At 37.2% G+C, this 16,868-nt stretch overlaps 1 protein-coding gene across 2 annotated transcripts; it reads right to left on the bottom strand.

The window, feature by feature from the left end:
- Positions 1–1,056: 1,056 nt before the first annotated feature.
- LOC124168208 lies at positions 1,057–15,037 on the bottom strand. Of its 2 annotated transcripts, XM_046546339.1 has the most exons (6): positions 14,936–15,037; positions 10,886–11,022; positions 8,620–8,714; positions 7,544–7,704; positions 5,555–5,708; positions 1,057–2,597 (listed from the first exon to the last, which is right to left on the bottom strand). In XM_046546339.1, the coding sequence occupies exons 1-6, from the start codon at positions 14,958–14,960 to the stop codon at positions 2,396–2,398; spliced, it is 774 nt and encodes a 257-aa protein (XP_046402295.1). In that variant the 5' UTR covers positions 14,961–15,037; the 3' UTR covers positions 1,057–2,395. The 2 variants fall into 2 exon arrangements, 1 of the variants encoding a protein (XP_046402295.1); XR_006866868.1 differs by lacking the exon at positions 10,886–11,022.
- Between the last annotated feature and the right edge of the window lie 1,831 nt (positions 15,038–16,868).

Here is a 16,868-nt window from a genome sequence, read left to right as displayed (position 1 = left end):
ACTATCTAAGTTAAGTGTCTGAATGGATAAACAATATAGATTTTTGGGATATACGTCTCAAGTCTTACCGAAATTTGACAAACTAAAAAATCAGGATTTCTTTTCCATTACACCATTTTATGCGCCGAAAACCAGATAATTATGTAGACTTAAATAGTTGCTTAAATTAGTCCTTCATTAAGCGTGGCGGATTCATACTAAGTTATAAGAATGAAATCTGCCGAAAACAGTGTGTAAGGTTAGAAACACAAAAGCGCTATTGAAATTTTTCTCATATAATTTTTATGGAAAAAAGGTAAGATAGAATAGAAGTACGAAGCCAACTAGTTTCTGTTTGGCATATACCTAACTAATTTCGTATTTTCGTGGTACTGCATATGTACAATTTATGAGTGTAGGAGTACCACGCGATTTTATTTAGTTTACACTCAGTCTCTATTTCGCAAGTACCAACCTCACCTCCCCATGTTGGGTCTGTAATTCCAGTTAACATTGGAAAACAGCGAGGAATATGTTTTAATAGTACCATAAAATTTATTAAATCCTACAGCGAACTTCAATTGGCTTTTGAATATGGTGAAATAAATCATAAAAGAAAACATTAAAATTATTTCAGTACATTTATCAAATTGAAATTTCTGCTTTAATTATCAAAAATTGCATTTTACAGTGTGTATCTGTATAAGAAATTGATCGATCACATGGTTTTATCTAACTCTAAAAAGAAGAAAAATAATATCAAAATATAAAAATTATTTTTAATTAAAAACAACGTTTTTCTAAGAGGTTGGAAAGAACAAAATAAATTTTCTAAGAGCCTGACAGTGTCTCTCAATAAATTACTTCATACACGACGAAAAACGTGCATGTGCGTGAACCACTATGACATATATGACGTATTTCGTAGTATATGAACCAATTTATTTAGAGACTCTGTTCAGCTCATAGAAAAAGTTTCTATTCTTTTATGTCCCTTATAACAGCGTTGTATTTTTATAAAAATATTTTAATATGGTAAAAATAACCTTTGATTGGGTGAAGTCACAGTCTTTATTATATTTTTCTGTCCACACTTTATTGTAAAGCCATTTGCGAGGATTTATTCATCGTAAAAAGGATATATTGGCATTAGTTTAAAGCAGAAGGATTGTGCATATCAATGATGTAATAAATACTAGATGACGTCCATGTTTTTTGTAGAAAGAAAGCGTTTAAACTCGACCTTTGTATGAAAATAATATCTTTCGAACTGTGACCGTGATGTAAAAACTCTTTCGATCTTTCCAAGGTCGTTTTCTGGCTGCTCCAGTGTATTTGGAAGAATCAGATCCTTTTTCAGTCAACTCTGCGTCGAAGCCAAGAAATACCTCGCGAATCCGGAAGAGATGAACTACGTTACAAATTTAAGCGTATGAGTATATCCTCGGTACAACCCGGGAAAGTTAAATTACGAAATGCCAGTCTAAAGTAGCATACTTTCGAGTTCCTATTCACGGACGAAAAGACATTTTTTTACTTTGAAAGACCAGTAAAAAACGATCCTAATAAAGCATATGGAATAAATCATTACTTTATTTAATACATCTCTATGCATCCTGGAAGTACATTTCCATACGCCCATAAGTTTCGCTGTTTAAATCGTTTTTTAAGCATGGTGCTTTCTATAGGCGTATCTTAATAATTTGCTATATAGCATATACGATGCGATTGAACATGCACCATGTACTTACTTAATTCACAGTGTCCGGCGATATCTGGTGGAAATGTTTTATATCCATGAGAATAAAATAAAATGGTAAACTTCCACACAATTTTATTTACAAAATACCGACCCGGTTTCGACACGTAGTGTAAACTACATAAGTGGAAGTGTGTAGTGAAAGTGTTACCATCGAAACCGGGTCGGTATTTTGTAAATAAAATAGTGTGGAAGTTTACCATTTTATTTTATTCTCATGGATGTACTTACTTGTTTTCGGAACACACGACGAATGGCAACGAATAAATAAGATTAACTTTATGGCATGGATTTTAGTTTTACAATATTCGGAACTGTGTAGAATCCAGCCAAATTGTTAACCAGTCTCAATTAACCGAATTTCAGGATGTCTACCAAGTTCCATTAGTTTAGAAGCGGTGTAGTCACCGAAATTTCAAGTAAAAAATGAATAGGTATTAAGAATCTCCATAAGAAATCAACATGGAAATCAACTTAGTAGACCTCTTACCTCCTACCTTGTTTATTATGTTTTCTTATCCAGTCGTATCTTAAATATCATCGCGTGACATGCCGTTGGAATGCATACTTGTCTTGAACATTTCACGCTGCCTATCGAAGCAGAGTTCAATTTGTTCGTCTGAGTGTCTTCAAACCTGTATTTTCCACCTTGTTGGATTAAACCCAGTTTGTGAGTGTTAAAATTGGTAGCAATGTAATGACGATGTAATGCGTCAGTATCTTTGCACTTCCACTTATGTAGTTTGGTGAACACAATTCCTTTAAGAATTCCACGTAGTTCTGGTATAATATTTCCGATTTAGCATTGCCACATTCATTGAAAACATCTACGATGCAGGTTTGTTCCTCAATTAGTAGCCTGTATGAAAAAAGAGAGAGTAATATTATTATCACTATTATAGCATAAGCAGTTAGTGAATTTAAACTATCATCATTCCGAATCATTATAGCCTAATTGTGAATAAGCGGTCTTTGATGCATTGTTAGTTACGAGAGAAGGAGTAATGAATGGGAAGTATATTTTTTAGCATAAAGTATCTTCAGAATAATCCCAGTGTTAGTTTGTAATCAGAAATAATTCAAGCGGATAGCGATGTGGTTGGTTATCGGCCGATATTTGACCGACGAACTTAATCGCTGGTTATTTACCTTAAAAATATCGTGCATGCGTGTTTCGTGTATTACTCAATGCCAAACCGACAAGTATTTAAAAGTCAAATGAAATATTTACTATGGGGTTCACTGCTCCGCGGAATGAACTTATAGTGTTCAATGTTTCGTCGTCAAGAGACGTTCCCGGCAAGAGGGTCGAAACATTCAGCGTTAAGAACTCATTCACCGCATTAGTCATCCCGAAAATGGATTACAGTGGTGCATCTAATTACTGCGAAAATCTAAAACAAAAGATTCCTAGTTAAAAAAAAAACATTTTCCTGCGATGAGCTAATGTTTAGCATAAACATGCCAATCCAGGTTTACTCCCCGCGAACTCGAGGTCAATCTTTGGCTCATAAATTTCATTTGTAAATTTAAATACTTTATTCTTAAAATTTAAATCTTTCTTCAAAGATCCACAGTAATGTGAGAGTAAGGCAATGTGGGTTAGCATTCAGATTATTCAGTGAATGAAAATAAATTTTTGGTCAGTGCTGATTTTCGGGTTCCTCAGCCGCGTTGGTTGTTTTTGGATGACAACAGTTTCGGGAGCCATCCTGCTCCCGTCTTCTGGTCGAAGGTGAGAATTTCTCGTTTTTGGCCGCCTTATATGGCTCTGTCCCGCTGCCTGCCGGGTAGCCTTGGTCTCGGTTGAAATTATTGTTTTTGTGTATTTCCAAGGCTTCCCTGATCAGCCTTGGATAGTAGCGATTCTCCTTGGCCACCATCTTTGTTCCTTCGAAGTCTATACTGTGACCTACCTCACAAGGCTGATCAGGGAAGCCTTGGAAATACACAAAAACAATAATTTCAACCGAGACCAAGGCTACCCAATCAGCAACGTTTGGAAGAGGGTATTGACCAATCAGCGTCCGGCAGGCAGCGGGACAGAGCCATATAAGGCGGCCAAAAACAGTGACAATACTGTTGGTTGTAAATAGTATAAACTTGTGCTACTATTAAGAATGTAATATATTGTATATTAATTCACACTCTAACATTGCAGCACTTCAGCCATCACTACAGCCTTTACTCCAATACCGGACGCACCAGCAAACCAAGGACACCAGGATAACGACGACCAACACCACCGCGAGAACATCAATATCACCAGCAACAACACCAATATTACACGGCGGTCTACGTGGGGTTTTGCCGGTTTCCCTCACGTCTCGGACAAATGTCGGACCAATAGCCAGGGGTGCCGACTTATAAAAAATATTGGGGGGGCCCATATCGGAGGTCTTGTCCCGGGAAGAGGTTAAATTCAAAGTGTGTCGCAGCACCGAAACACTACCATGATTCACACCACTTGATTCAGTTAACCTGCTCAATCTTATAATTATTTGTTTCAACACACATTGTTGAATTTATTTTAAAAGGTAAATTTCGTCAAACATGGGAAATGAAAATTAACAATATATTTTTGTGATTTGACATAGGATAATATAACTTAATTATTTTATTGAATTATAGAGGGGGCTCCGCCCCCCCAAACGAATCTTTGAGGGGGCTCGGGCCCCCTCAGGCCCCATAGAGTCGGCGCCACTGCCAATAGCCATCCCGGAAGAAAAGAGTTCCAGACTTTCTGATTTTTTTTTGCCATATCTGCTACATGCTCACAAACAATGTATAAATAATAACAAATTGTGACATGCCCTGAAGAGAAAATTTTCCTATAACGGGGACCTACGGTATATATGTATTATAATACTCTACCTCACTATGTAAATATTCATGTAAAACTTGCAGTATGGAAATAAACCTTTTTTGAATTGAATTGAATTGAATTGAGAACTTCTCACCTTCGACCTGAAGACGGGAGCAGGATGGCTTCCGAAACTGTTGTCATCCAAAAACAATCAACGCGGCTGAAGAACCCGAAAATCAGCACTGACCATGAGCAACGCCGCGGAAACCTACGCCAGAATTTCAAAATAAATTTTTGCCATTGACAGAATTTGCCGTTCAATCGAAGGAACCATTCTTGATACCTTAATTAATTATGAATGGCGAGTGGAAACCTTTGACTGGATACCACTATATTTAGTTGCTACGAAAAATAAGGGCCTAGCTTAAGTATCAGTTTCTAAGTTAGTCGCATTGAATGCATATAAATGCGCTGTGAAAATAAGTTTGAAATACAGAGACTACTCGTACTGCATTCATCACTTTCGAAAGATATTCATGGTTGATAATCACGCCCATTACACAAAGCATCTCCATAACTCAACTAATTCCAGAGCGGAGATCTGCTACACCCAATTTACCGCTTAATAGAAGGAACCATTCTTGCTACATGAATTAACTATGAACGGGATGCCAAATTTTTGATCAAATCATCCTCAAAACCCGTAAAATACTTGACCTTTCTTCTAGTGGTTGACATTTGATTGAATTTCACAATTTTTAGCTATTCCGAAAAAAAGGGCCTTGTGATTATAAGTGTATGCTACTTAAGTAGCTCTAATTTTTGTATGGTAATTTAATACAATGCTTTTAAAAGGAGCATGAATGCAATTTTCAAATCAAATGAGTGTTTGTCGTCTACTCACCCCTTGGTAGCTCACTAATGAATCTATAAATATGGCCGGAGTTGCTTGGAGCACAAGGATTTTCATGCATTTATGAAATATTAAAAAAATATTAGGGTCTACTTACCCACAGTAAAGGGACTCGAAAGAAACCAGAGAGTTCCCTCTGGCCTGAGCTTGTAATCCAATTAAGATCTCGCCACAGGCCCCACTGGAATGGCATTGGTTTATTCTCTCTGCATTTGTCAGTATGCAGCGATATCCGTTACTGTCCCTGAAAGCTGAACACAAGAACAGTGTTGTTGAAATTTGGGAATGATTTTAAGCATAGAGTTGGGTCATTCGCAATGGTGTGATCTCCTATTTTTAAATTCCTTGAAATGATAGGGAAGTAAATTCTCCACTAAAGACCTGTTTGCGCGGTACATTAACCTGTTCGAGTTGATGTTATTTTGCGTGACTGATTTTTGTGGACCGGAACGGAGCATGTGCGAGTATAGGAACCAAATTAGAACGGGTTCATTAATTTAGGCATTAACTCATACGGGTTAACCCTAATACGGGCAAGGTGAGTCTCTTGGACTCATCGCATCGCATTTTTGAGAATTTTATTCCGTTATTGAAATGTCAGCGTGTTGTAATTTTTTTACTTCTTCTAATTGTATATTTCCTATAAATTAGAGTAATTCAAACTTCTTTCGGAATCAAAGTAACTTAGAAATAATATTTTTCCGTTGATTCCCACAAATCCGGGCAAGGTGAATCTGTTTGCACGAAATGTAAAAAGTAATGTGCATTTTACAAATATTTGGTTTGAACTGTCAAAATAATGTAAAATTATCACTATGTACATGTTATAATAAATATTTGGTGTTTTATGTAGTGAAAACAGAAAGAATTAGTCTAAGGAGTCCGCTGTACTCGCTGTTTGACTATGTATGAAATTAATAAGTAATGTGAAACTTTCGTTAAACAAATAATATTCAATTTTATGTTAAATGATTCTAAGGTGCACAATATGTACAAATTGATGTGAAAAGTAATATTTTTCACTGTTTAATAGCTTAAATTTAAAACAAAAGTTAAAAGAGTCCATCGGACTCACCTTGCCCGATTACGTCAGAAAAATATGTTGCCCGTATTAGGGTTGATGCAACGTGTAACCAGCCCTTAAGGCCATCCTTATCTATCAGCTGCCTATTCTCGTTGAAATAGATGTATTAATAAACTGGAAAAGTATTCAGAAAATGATGGAATCCTTCGAAATCTTGTGAATATGTCTCGGACAAATAGGGTAAGAAACGAGCAAGAACTTAGAAAAATGGAAGGACGACGGACTTAGTGGAGAACCGTCCCGTAATAAAGAAGATCCCGATTGATTAGCCATGATGTGACACGCATCTATCCCAGGGTAAAAATGATGGAGGGAAAAATGAACGGAAATGTGATGATAACCAAACCTAATAATACAATATCTCGAATCGATGAAACTTAAACAAAACGTAAGTCCGTTCTATTATTCTCAGCACAAGGACTGATAGATCCTAAGGGTAACAGATATTATATATATATTAGATATATATTAGATATTATATATAACATATTTCTATTTGTTTACTTTCGCAAAAAAACTTTATACTCCACGGACGCATAAAGAACAAAAATGTCTGGTGTAAAATATGATCATTGCTGGCGGAACATTTAGTTTTACATCTCATGCACTTTTCTTCCCAATATCCAGAAACGTTTTCCTTTATTAGGTCGCCGAACAGCGGGACGGTGTATAATTCCACTTTTGGTAGGATGCAGATGAGCTCTATGAATTAGAATTTTTTAAGGTGATTGGGTGAGAGATTTTAGCGAAGGTAAAGCGATAAGTGCTTAGGGAAAGTTTTATCGAAAATTTCTTTGATTGATTGATTCCTAATATTCCTCCTTACAATCGATGTAGTGGCATAATTGTTGGCTCATGCCAAAGCTAAAACTTTCATTCAATTCATGCATTCAATGTCAATTATACTACTTTAATCTCATCTCATAATATTGTTAAATTTTGGTTTTTAAAGTGTAACCACTCATCAATTATGCATCTCAGATTCCATAATACTGCACCTACCATTCTTCCAGGTAATTGTGGATCCGGTGCACGTGAAATTATAGATGTTAGCGTGAAGTTCGAGGATGAATCGAAGCATTTTTTCGTGTTCTCCATCGTGTAAGCATGGCGAGATGTCCTCAAAAAATTGTACCAAACATTTTCCGCTCATTAGGTCCACCCTGAAATTAGAAGGAGTTTTGCACTGCACAGCACAATTGCATATTCTCTTTGCCATTTTATGGCTAATGAGTTAAGTAATTAAGGGTCTTAAGTCTGTATGGCACTTTCCAATTTATTGGCCAGTCTATTGGATATTGGTTGTGGTCCAACTGACACACATCAATTTCTAGTCCAACATCCTTTTTACAGTATTGGACACAATTTCTTGCCCAATTTGTAATTTAGAACAGGTTCTACTCTCTCGCGGCTAATCTCCAATCAGAAGTCACTTATGTTGACTCCGAGTGGCCAAAGCAAGAAGCTCTTGGCAAAACATCAGGTTTGGCTGTAAAAAATTGTTTTTTCCGAAATTTCGCTTAAAGTTTCTAAAATGTGGACGAAAGAAGTTGTTACACTATTGACAGAAGCGTACAAATCACACGAAGGCCTATGCAACGTAAAATCATCGAAATACAGTGGCGTTCTCTAGCGGGACATTAGAACACTATTTCGGCCAATATTGGTGCAAATATTCATACGTGTCGACCAATATTTTAAACAATATTGCACGCCGATTTATTGGTCAATAAATTGGAAAGTTTCATACCGGCTTTAGAGCTACTTTTGGAGCTGAAAATATTGTGAAAGTACATCATAGAAAATAAAAGGCATCCTAATTTCATTGGTTGGCAGTTGTGGGTATGCATACATTCTTTATAACAAAATTACTTGATGCTTTCCACACAAGTTTTAACCAAGAGAAAATTGGCTTTCCAACCGTATTACCTTTAAGCTACTTCTTTTATAGCCACGCCGTGGGGTAGCGTAAATTTTCGCGATGACTGTTTAAGAAAACCATCGCCAGCAAATCAATGAGGTGATGGCATTGATTGGATTAATTAGCATCATCAATAACTTTTTTGGATTTTAGTTACCTGCAGGATCTCTCCCCAAATGTATCCAGAGACTTGTCTGCTTTTTCCTCTGCATAAATCTGCTCCGAGCATATTGTGTTCGCCTTTTTTGCATCCTGTAACATATGTGGAATTGATAAAATTTTTATAGGTGTACCTTTAAACCCTTTTAATGTTTTTACTTGTGTTTTTTGGAGTTTTTAATGGAATGTGACTAACTAAGTGACTAAGCAAATCGTAGCGTGTAAACTCAAGGGAACTGTTATATTGAAGTAGGGAACTGTGAGCAGGCCCGTGCTGGGCCGCCGGGACGTATCCCGGTGCGCCTGGAAATCTTTGGCGCCCTCCTGTTCCGAAACCGACTCTTTTTACAGTCAGAATACCAACATTAATCTGTTAACTTGATTTCAATTATGTCTCATTTAACAGCATAATAAACACCGTCTTGATTAAACAAAATAATAATTAAAATTAATATAATTCAATCTCAAGAGCGTAAGGATTAAAATTTCAAAATTTATTTATTACATTCCACACCCCAAGAAACCTCCTCCTAGTAGGTACTGGCGCCCTCTGGCCATTGCCGTCCACCGCCTTAAGAGCATGGCGGCTTATGCGTGAAGCGTATCCGGGTGACCAAATAAGCATTAAATCTCTTGTTAAAAAGGCAGAACTGGACTTATTTTGAGGATATCATATTGGATAAAGGTACGTACAATAGTTTTAAGATAATTTTTGGGAGCTGAAGGAGGAAAATCACGTTTATTACTTCAAAAGTGTTGCGATCACATGCCGGTCGGCCATTAAATGGAGGGGAAATGAGAGTGCCTGGAATTGAGAGTATACTGAGTGATATCATATTTATACGTGATATTTTTTAACTGATCCATCTTTCTCTTGCAGGTAAAACTTCTTATTGTGATCAGTGAAGCATGAAAATCTGTGGAAATAATTAAAGATGAAGTCCAGCACGGGCGTGACTGTGACTATTTTTGTGCGCTCGACTTTGGAGAGTAATATCTGATCAACCCGAAGCATAAAAGTAAAAAGCATTGCACAGATATTTCCTTACTTAATTCGACGTTGTTTGCGATTAGGTTTGGAGAACGTTGTAGGTTTTCAATGAGTTCCTTCTGCAGAATATGAGCTGTTGTGAATTTTCAAAATGACAGCATGCGAAAATACTTGGATATTGTAAAGTTCTGTTGTTGTAGGCATTTGTTGCTTTGGTGTCCCCAGAATTTCTAATATGTGACAGTCAGCAACGTTAGCGATTGCAATTTATTACGGTATGCCAACTTTTATACTAATAAAAGTGATTTCTCCTTGAATAAATGTTATTGGGCAATTCCAATAGTGACGGAATTACCTTTAGAGAAAACTATACAATAAGATATTTCGATAAAATTTTAAAATACATAACAATTGCAAAACTTCTAACTGTACATGATCAAAAAAACTTTTATGAAGGTGGTGCTTGTATACATAAACAAAATTAATTATCGAAATACCTTCTAAATATGCCCAAAATTAACATGTGACGGAATTACTTCCAGGTCAACCTCCTAAGCGTAATGTTTTCAAACATCTTCAAAGGTCTGTGAATCGAAGTATAATTTGAAATCTTTTCATAAGGCTCTGAATAATGTTTCAAATACCGATTTCATAAAATTCAATCATTTAGCTGTTGATTAATCAAGATAAAATATTTCCAGCCTAAATTTTAATTCGACAGAAAAAGTTGACATTTTCATGGAATCGCCCTATTTCATTGTGCATGTCGGCCGCGTTTTCACAGGGTTGTTTAGTGTCTTCAACGTGTAAGTGGGCTCTGCCCGTATATGCTTTAACTGCCATGGTTATTTACGGTTACATAAGGATAATCGGTGTAAATATCAGTCAATGAAATTTAATGCCACTTGCTGGCTTTGTAATGAAAAGAAAAGGCAGGACGTGCATTTAAATCGCACTTTATCAGTCGGGATTTTGTATTAATTGAACGAGTTATTTGAGAAAAAAGTGGTATTGTGGGCAGGGAACATAACTGTTTTGTTGTTAATAGAGTGCAGAACCATTCCGTGTTCTTTTCTTCTCACGTAAACAATTCTACGCGATACAATTATTTTTTTGAAATTTTCAAACTACAATGGAGAATACACATCGTTGCAAATCCCGTTTCCGTAACGATAACCAGTTACCGACAAACCCGGGAGTTGATTGCATAATGGTGAGAAATATTTATCGCTAATTAAATGAGCTGTTAGACGAATTTTCGAATAGAACTCACCATAGCGAGCGTCACACCCGATTCTCCGGCCACAGTCCTGCACTTTTCTTCCCAATATTCAGGAATGTTTTCGTTTTTTAAGTCGCCGAACAGCGGGACGGTGTATAATTCCACTTTTGGTAGGATGCAGATGAGCCCTATGAATTAGAATTTTTTTAAGATCATTGGGTGAGAGATATCTGCGAAGGCAAAGCAATAAGTGCTAAGGGAAAGTTTTATCGGTTCTGTCATAGGACTATAGCCCTAAGGCAGGTATCCTAAGGCATGAGCCATAATATATCCTCTGGTTATATAAGTGCATGGTTAGCTATTTGCGGCATCGCTGACTGTCGGGCTGAAGCGGGTGCTGTTTTTCCGCAATTATATGCCGCTGACCTGTCCTAGTTTTTTTTCTGCTATGGGCGAAACAGTTATTTTTACCGCACGGTGATTTTAATTTTTATTCGATTAATTTGAGGATAACGGGGCTAGCCGCGGTGAAAACTTAGTTACCCGTAGTGCACAAGACGGTGGTTACGGAGGCTTCCGCGGTGAGTTAGTTGATGATTGTTTTTCGGGTTCATTCCGCGTTGCGAACGACAGTTTCGGGCGCGTTCCAGCTCCCGTCTTCGGGTCGGGTCTTCGGACCCGAAGACGGGAGCTGGAACACGTCCGAATCCGTCGTCCGCAAAATATGAGTCAACGCGGAATGAACCCGAAATACAATCACCACAAATAGAGATGTTTCCTTCATCAAAGAAAACGAAAGGCATTGATTGCGATTCGTTGCCCACCATTAGCATATTCATAGTATACAAATTATTCGGTTTTAGAAATCCCAGTTTAGACGAATGGCAATGGTCAATTTTAACTGCATTTGAAAAAGGGCAGATTGGCGCCCATGCGATGCCACTTCACGTGACGTCACAGGGACCTAGATTTTATACGAGTAGATTGGAGTTTTACAATGTCTGAGATTACTATTGCATGCATGAGGTACGTCAGGGAAACGTCACTTAATAATCACCTATTAAAATTGCCTGAGGTCGGAAAGTTTCCTTCGTTTGATAGGGTAATAATAATCCTTATTTAAGCCAAGCGCTACGTGCTAGCTGGGTGCTTTGCTACATGCTAGCAGTCTGCATCGTAGCGGCGCTCATAGCCTCGAACCAAGGTGGCCTCACGCGGCGGCAGCCGGAACCAGAATGACGTCACACGGGATTTTCCCAGCATTAATTCTTAGCCGTCGCGTTTTCGCGCGCTGGAAAATTTTCACTTTTCCTTTGAGTAATAATCTTTCGACTTAGACATTGGAAAAATAATTGGAAACAACTCCATTGTGCGAATATTCCGCATAGAAATTATTCCTCCGCCTTGACGTGGATTCGATCCCACGATTTTTGGTCGTGTGCTTTAACCAGCTAAGCTACCGAAGCTTTTTTATCCTTTGGGGACAACTTGGACTGCTAGTCGTATAATATGCCGAGCAGTCCAGATCATCTTGTGCGGTATAGTCAAGAAATTTCCAGAAAGGTGACAGATGCCTCGATAGCTTAACTGGCCGAAGTACTCGACCGAAAATCGGGGTATGCGGGTATTCCGGGGGCATTCCGATGTAGGCGAAGATTATTTTATCTGTGGAATTTTCGTCTTAATTTATTATTTCGCAGATTTGAACCACGTATAAATATTTTTAAACGCACGCAAATATTTTAACCGATTTTTAAACATCGAAATCGACTCAGAAATTGTGCACATATGGTCGATTTCTCCTTTGCACAATAAAACTAAGACGAACATGTAGATATTATTATCTACTCATAAATTACAACAAATAAGAGGGGCGGATCCGGGATTTCTTTCTGAGGGGGGGGGGGGGGGGCGCAAGCAAGGTCGTACCTAGGATTATGTTCTGGGGGGGAGGGGCACAAGGATGCCTCGAAATACCAAACGAACGATGTGATAATGGGACTGTATTAAAAATCTTGCGTATTTTTAATGGTATGGGCACAAAACCTACAAATTAATAACAGCTTACTTTTGTTTCGTTATTTATGAGTTATTTTTAGGCTTAATTTCCCTATCACAATGGAATTATAGCATGTAAGAAAGGTTTTGCAGCACAAAAACACCTGTTAGTGGCGATGTATCAACTGATCACACAATTTGATGAATCATGCTTCGTTGTTGCGCCCAGTAATGGATAGTATCGCCTTTTGGCATAAAATGAAGTAAAGCTGATAACAACTCGATCGTCCAAATATCTAATTATCACAAAAGATATCCGTTGCTTTGTTAGTTGTTACGCACAGTACGAATTTGAGGTATTTTGTTTGGAAATCAGGGAGGGTGTATTTCTCACCATGAATGTTTTCGCAGAACGAGCTGTTATCGATTGAAAAGTCGAAAAAACTAATTAGAATTTTTTCTTCATATTTGGAATTCCAAATTTTTTCTGCAAATAAATTTGGTGTGGTAAAATTTTGCTTGCATCACAAATAAGAATTATTTACTAACGTCATATTTGTTTTTACGGTTATGGTTGAGAAAACTAACACTTTTCAGAATCGTTTCAGTTGTTAATATTCTCTCTTTTGTATTTTTCACGTTGTCACCATCAAAATATCATTCGTTAAAATGGCTAATTCCTCGACTTTTATCTATCCCGGACTCGTGGCCCAACGGACGATGTGCTCGTCTTTCATAGCCCTCCATTAGCCGTTGCTAAAGCTTTTACTGCCTTCACATTCATTGCGTTAATCCTCCAGCTTTTACAAAAACACCTCCAACGAGAACGCTTTCCGTCTGAATTCTTCATCAACCTATGCTTATCCCTACGGACTCATTGAGGTAGAAACTAGCACAGAAAATGTACATCTTACGAAAATATGAGTTCACTCGTAAGGCTTCCTACAATATTCAACAGTTTATATCTCGGATATAATTAAATTTAACTTACATTTAAGGCCAAAAATGTTTCCAGGTAATAATATATATTTCTTAAACCACAACTTTGTAAAATATAATTAGTTCATAAAAACAATTGTACTTCCCACTGGATTCTACGCGTTGTTATCATTTATAAACCATGGGACGCAATTGACGCAGGAAACAATAACAACAAGATATATGCGATGGTGGTTGGCGTAACATGGTGAAACTCCTTCATGATGCACAAAAGTTAAGAAAAGACTTCGCTGTTTCACAAAATAAAATATATTTGCGACCGGTTTCGATACAGCGTATCATCATCTGGTGATGATGATACGCTGTATTGAAACCAGTCGCAAATATATTTTATTTTGTGAAACAGCGAAGTCTTTTCTTAACCTTTGTGCACAACAAGATATATTTTTCCGATTTGGACTTATGATGACGCTAAGCTTAGAATCGTGTCGTTATTTTTTATAAAATAGTGGACAGTAAAATAAGTTTCATCATTTAATTCCGCATGATGTTCCACCATATCTCACCAAACACAATTGATCTCATCAAATCAAGCCCGAACCCACTCTTTTCGTGAATAAATCATAATCATCCGTTTAAAATGCTAATAGAAATAACTTTCTCAATAAAGCTCACTTTGAAGAAACTTCAGTCGTTATAAAGAGAAGGGAAATTGGTTAACACATCCTCGAAGGACCAAAAACTATTCAAGTACTGAAAATTTAAATTTTCACGGCAGAATTAAAAAAAATATATTTAAGCACTTTTTTTAACTCTTCACTATTTAAGAATATATTCACGCTTAAAAATATCAGGCTCAGGTCAACGTCACAATGCGGATTAAACCGAGATAGCAGAATATGGTGGGTTTTGTTCACAGTAAAGTCCCTATAACATTTTTGATCCTACCATGTGCAACCATTGCCACAAATTCAATTCTCCGAAGACCATCCTGTGTCGATATTCAATTTCGGTCTGTAGGCGTTGGGGATGTGAACACTCGTCTCTTCGTGATCGGATATTGAAGTGTTAATGTTTTCACTATTTTTGCAACGTGCACTTGACAGTAAAACGACTGGGTGATACACGTAAACAGAAAATGTGAATACTTTACGTTGTACTTACCAATGAGAACTATGAGCCTATGCATCTTCGATTACTTGGACGACACTGCTGTGCTCAACAACCTCGTAGGAACTGATGTGCCATCGGAGATATGGTCTCTCAACAGACTGAGTCTTCTCTTCCACTGGCGTATTATGTTATCTCTTGCGTGATTGATGGGGGGAAACCAGCGTTTATGTCCTTTGAACTATGCATCCTCGGAATATGCCTGGTTCATTCATATAAATGGTCTCATGGGACTTGTCATCAAGGCGTAACCTCCTTCGTCAGAATATCTTAAGTTTTTAATTCTTTTGAGTGCCGTATTTCCCTGAAAAATTCACGATAGTCGATTGGAATGGTGGCCTCATTCAAGAATATAGAAAGGCATATCGCACACCAGAGTCGGTCATTTCATAGTAAATTTAAAAAATAATATTAATTTTGTACATTGCGTACAGTACACAAGAGAATTACAGATGGTGTTCTCCGTATAGCTGTGGAAGCGTAGCTGAAGAAATAATTGTATATATAGGGGCTCAAACGCAAATTTGGCGAAAATAATTGCTATTTTAACGTGAGACATCAGGTTATGAATATGTTGTGTTGCCAAGGAGTTGTAAAAACGAAGGTTTTTTTGGAGAGATTTGTAAAGAATGGAAAGATTTAAATGAAAATAGGTTGATTGCCGATTTTGATTTTTGTTACACACTTATATCATTTGTTTAATGCAATAAGTGTATTGGAGCATGGATCTTCAAGAGAGAATCGTGTGAAAATCGTATAAATCGTGTATAGTGCCCCGTCGCTCAAGTTCCTCTATTTTATTGCCGGGGAAGGATTTTTCTTGTGTCCCAAAGGACCGAAATAAGAGAAGAAAGGGGTTGATGACCTACAGAATGGTTTTAATTACTTTATCTACATTGTCAACGGGATATTTCTCAACGGAAGTACACTCTTAAATCAGGATTACCGAAGGGTTTCATCGAGTTGCCATTTTTTCTCGGATGCCCATTAAATTTAGGATGTATCACTTATTTCACTTTGCAAACAACCCCAGAAATGTATTTATTAGTCTATTTGTACTTGAGTTGTCTACCCATTGAAGGATTAAATGTGAAGGGATTTACCTGTAGGTAGGTATTCGCGAGGATAAATACTGATAACGATTTAACTTCGGGGAAAAATAAGGAATGTAAGAGTAATATGAGGGCTTTATTTAAAAATCAATATTTGCAAATGTGCCCATAACGTTTGCTCCAGGCCAACACAAACCTAAAATTTCGACTCGTTTTTGCAGTGGGTCACGGTTCAAAAACAGGAAATGAAGCGTAAGTAGTTTAAAAAACTTATTTCTGTATCTGTCGCCTACTTTTTTTATTACCTCTTAAAGATCAATTGGCTCGCAATTCCGGTCTATTGGAGAAAACTATCCAAGTTACGTATGGTAGGTTACAGATAAGATAGTAAATACTTAAGATAGATTTTTAGCTAGGAAAGTATCAATTAAATCTTATTGGGCGATAATTAAATAAACATTTAAAAACGTTCGTGATAAAATTTTTATTAATCGTATAATTCTTTACCTGCTACTTCTACTCCACGCATCGCGGTAGTGAGGAAGAATTCACTGTTTTCCAGGTAATCAGACGCCATAAGGAAGTCGACCTAAAGTAAACTGTCGTATTGTGCTTTCTTAAATCCCTCTTAAGCCAGTTTGTCCTTATAAGAACTACTTCAAGGCCATAACGAGAATCAACGCCCACGGCGTCATAAATACAAAATAGTAATGATGTAAAGCGTAGTAAAATCGCGAGACAGTCCACGACCACCGAGAGAGTCTTTGTGGTTTTCTCGGTGACTATCGTTGTATCTAGCCCGATTAAATGTAAACAAAATATCGATATCCTGCGATAAAAATATGCCTATGTTTGCTTGTTGTATTGCGTCGACC

The sequence above is a fragment of the Ischnura elegans genome, chromosome 11, assembly GCF_921293095.1.
Source record: "Ischnura elegans chromosome 11, ioIscEleg1.1, whole genome shotgun sequence".
Lineage (NCBI taxonomy): Eukaryota > Metazoa > Arthropoda > Insecta > Odonata > Coenagrionidae > Ischnura > Ischnura elegans.
Note: the sequence above shows the minus strand (reverse complement) of the source record. Positions and strands in the feature narration are given on the sequence as shown.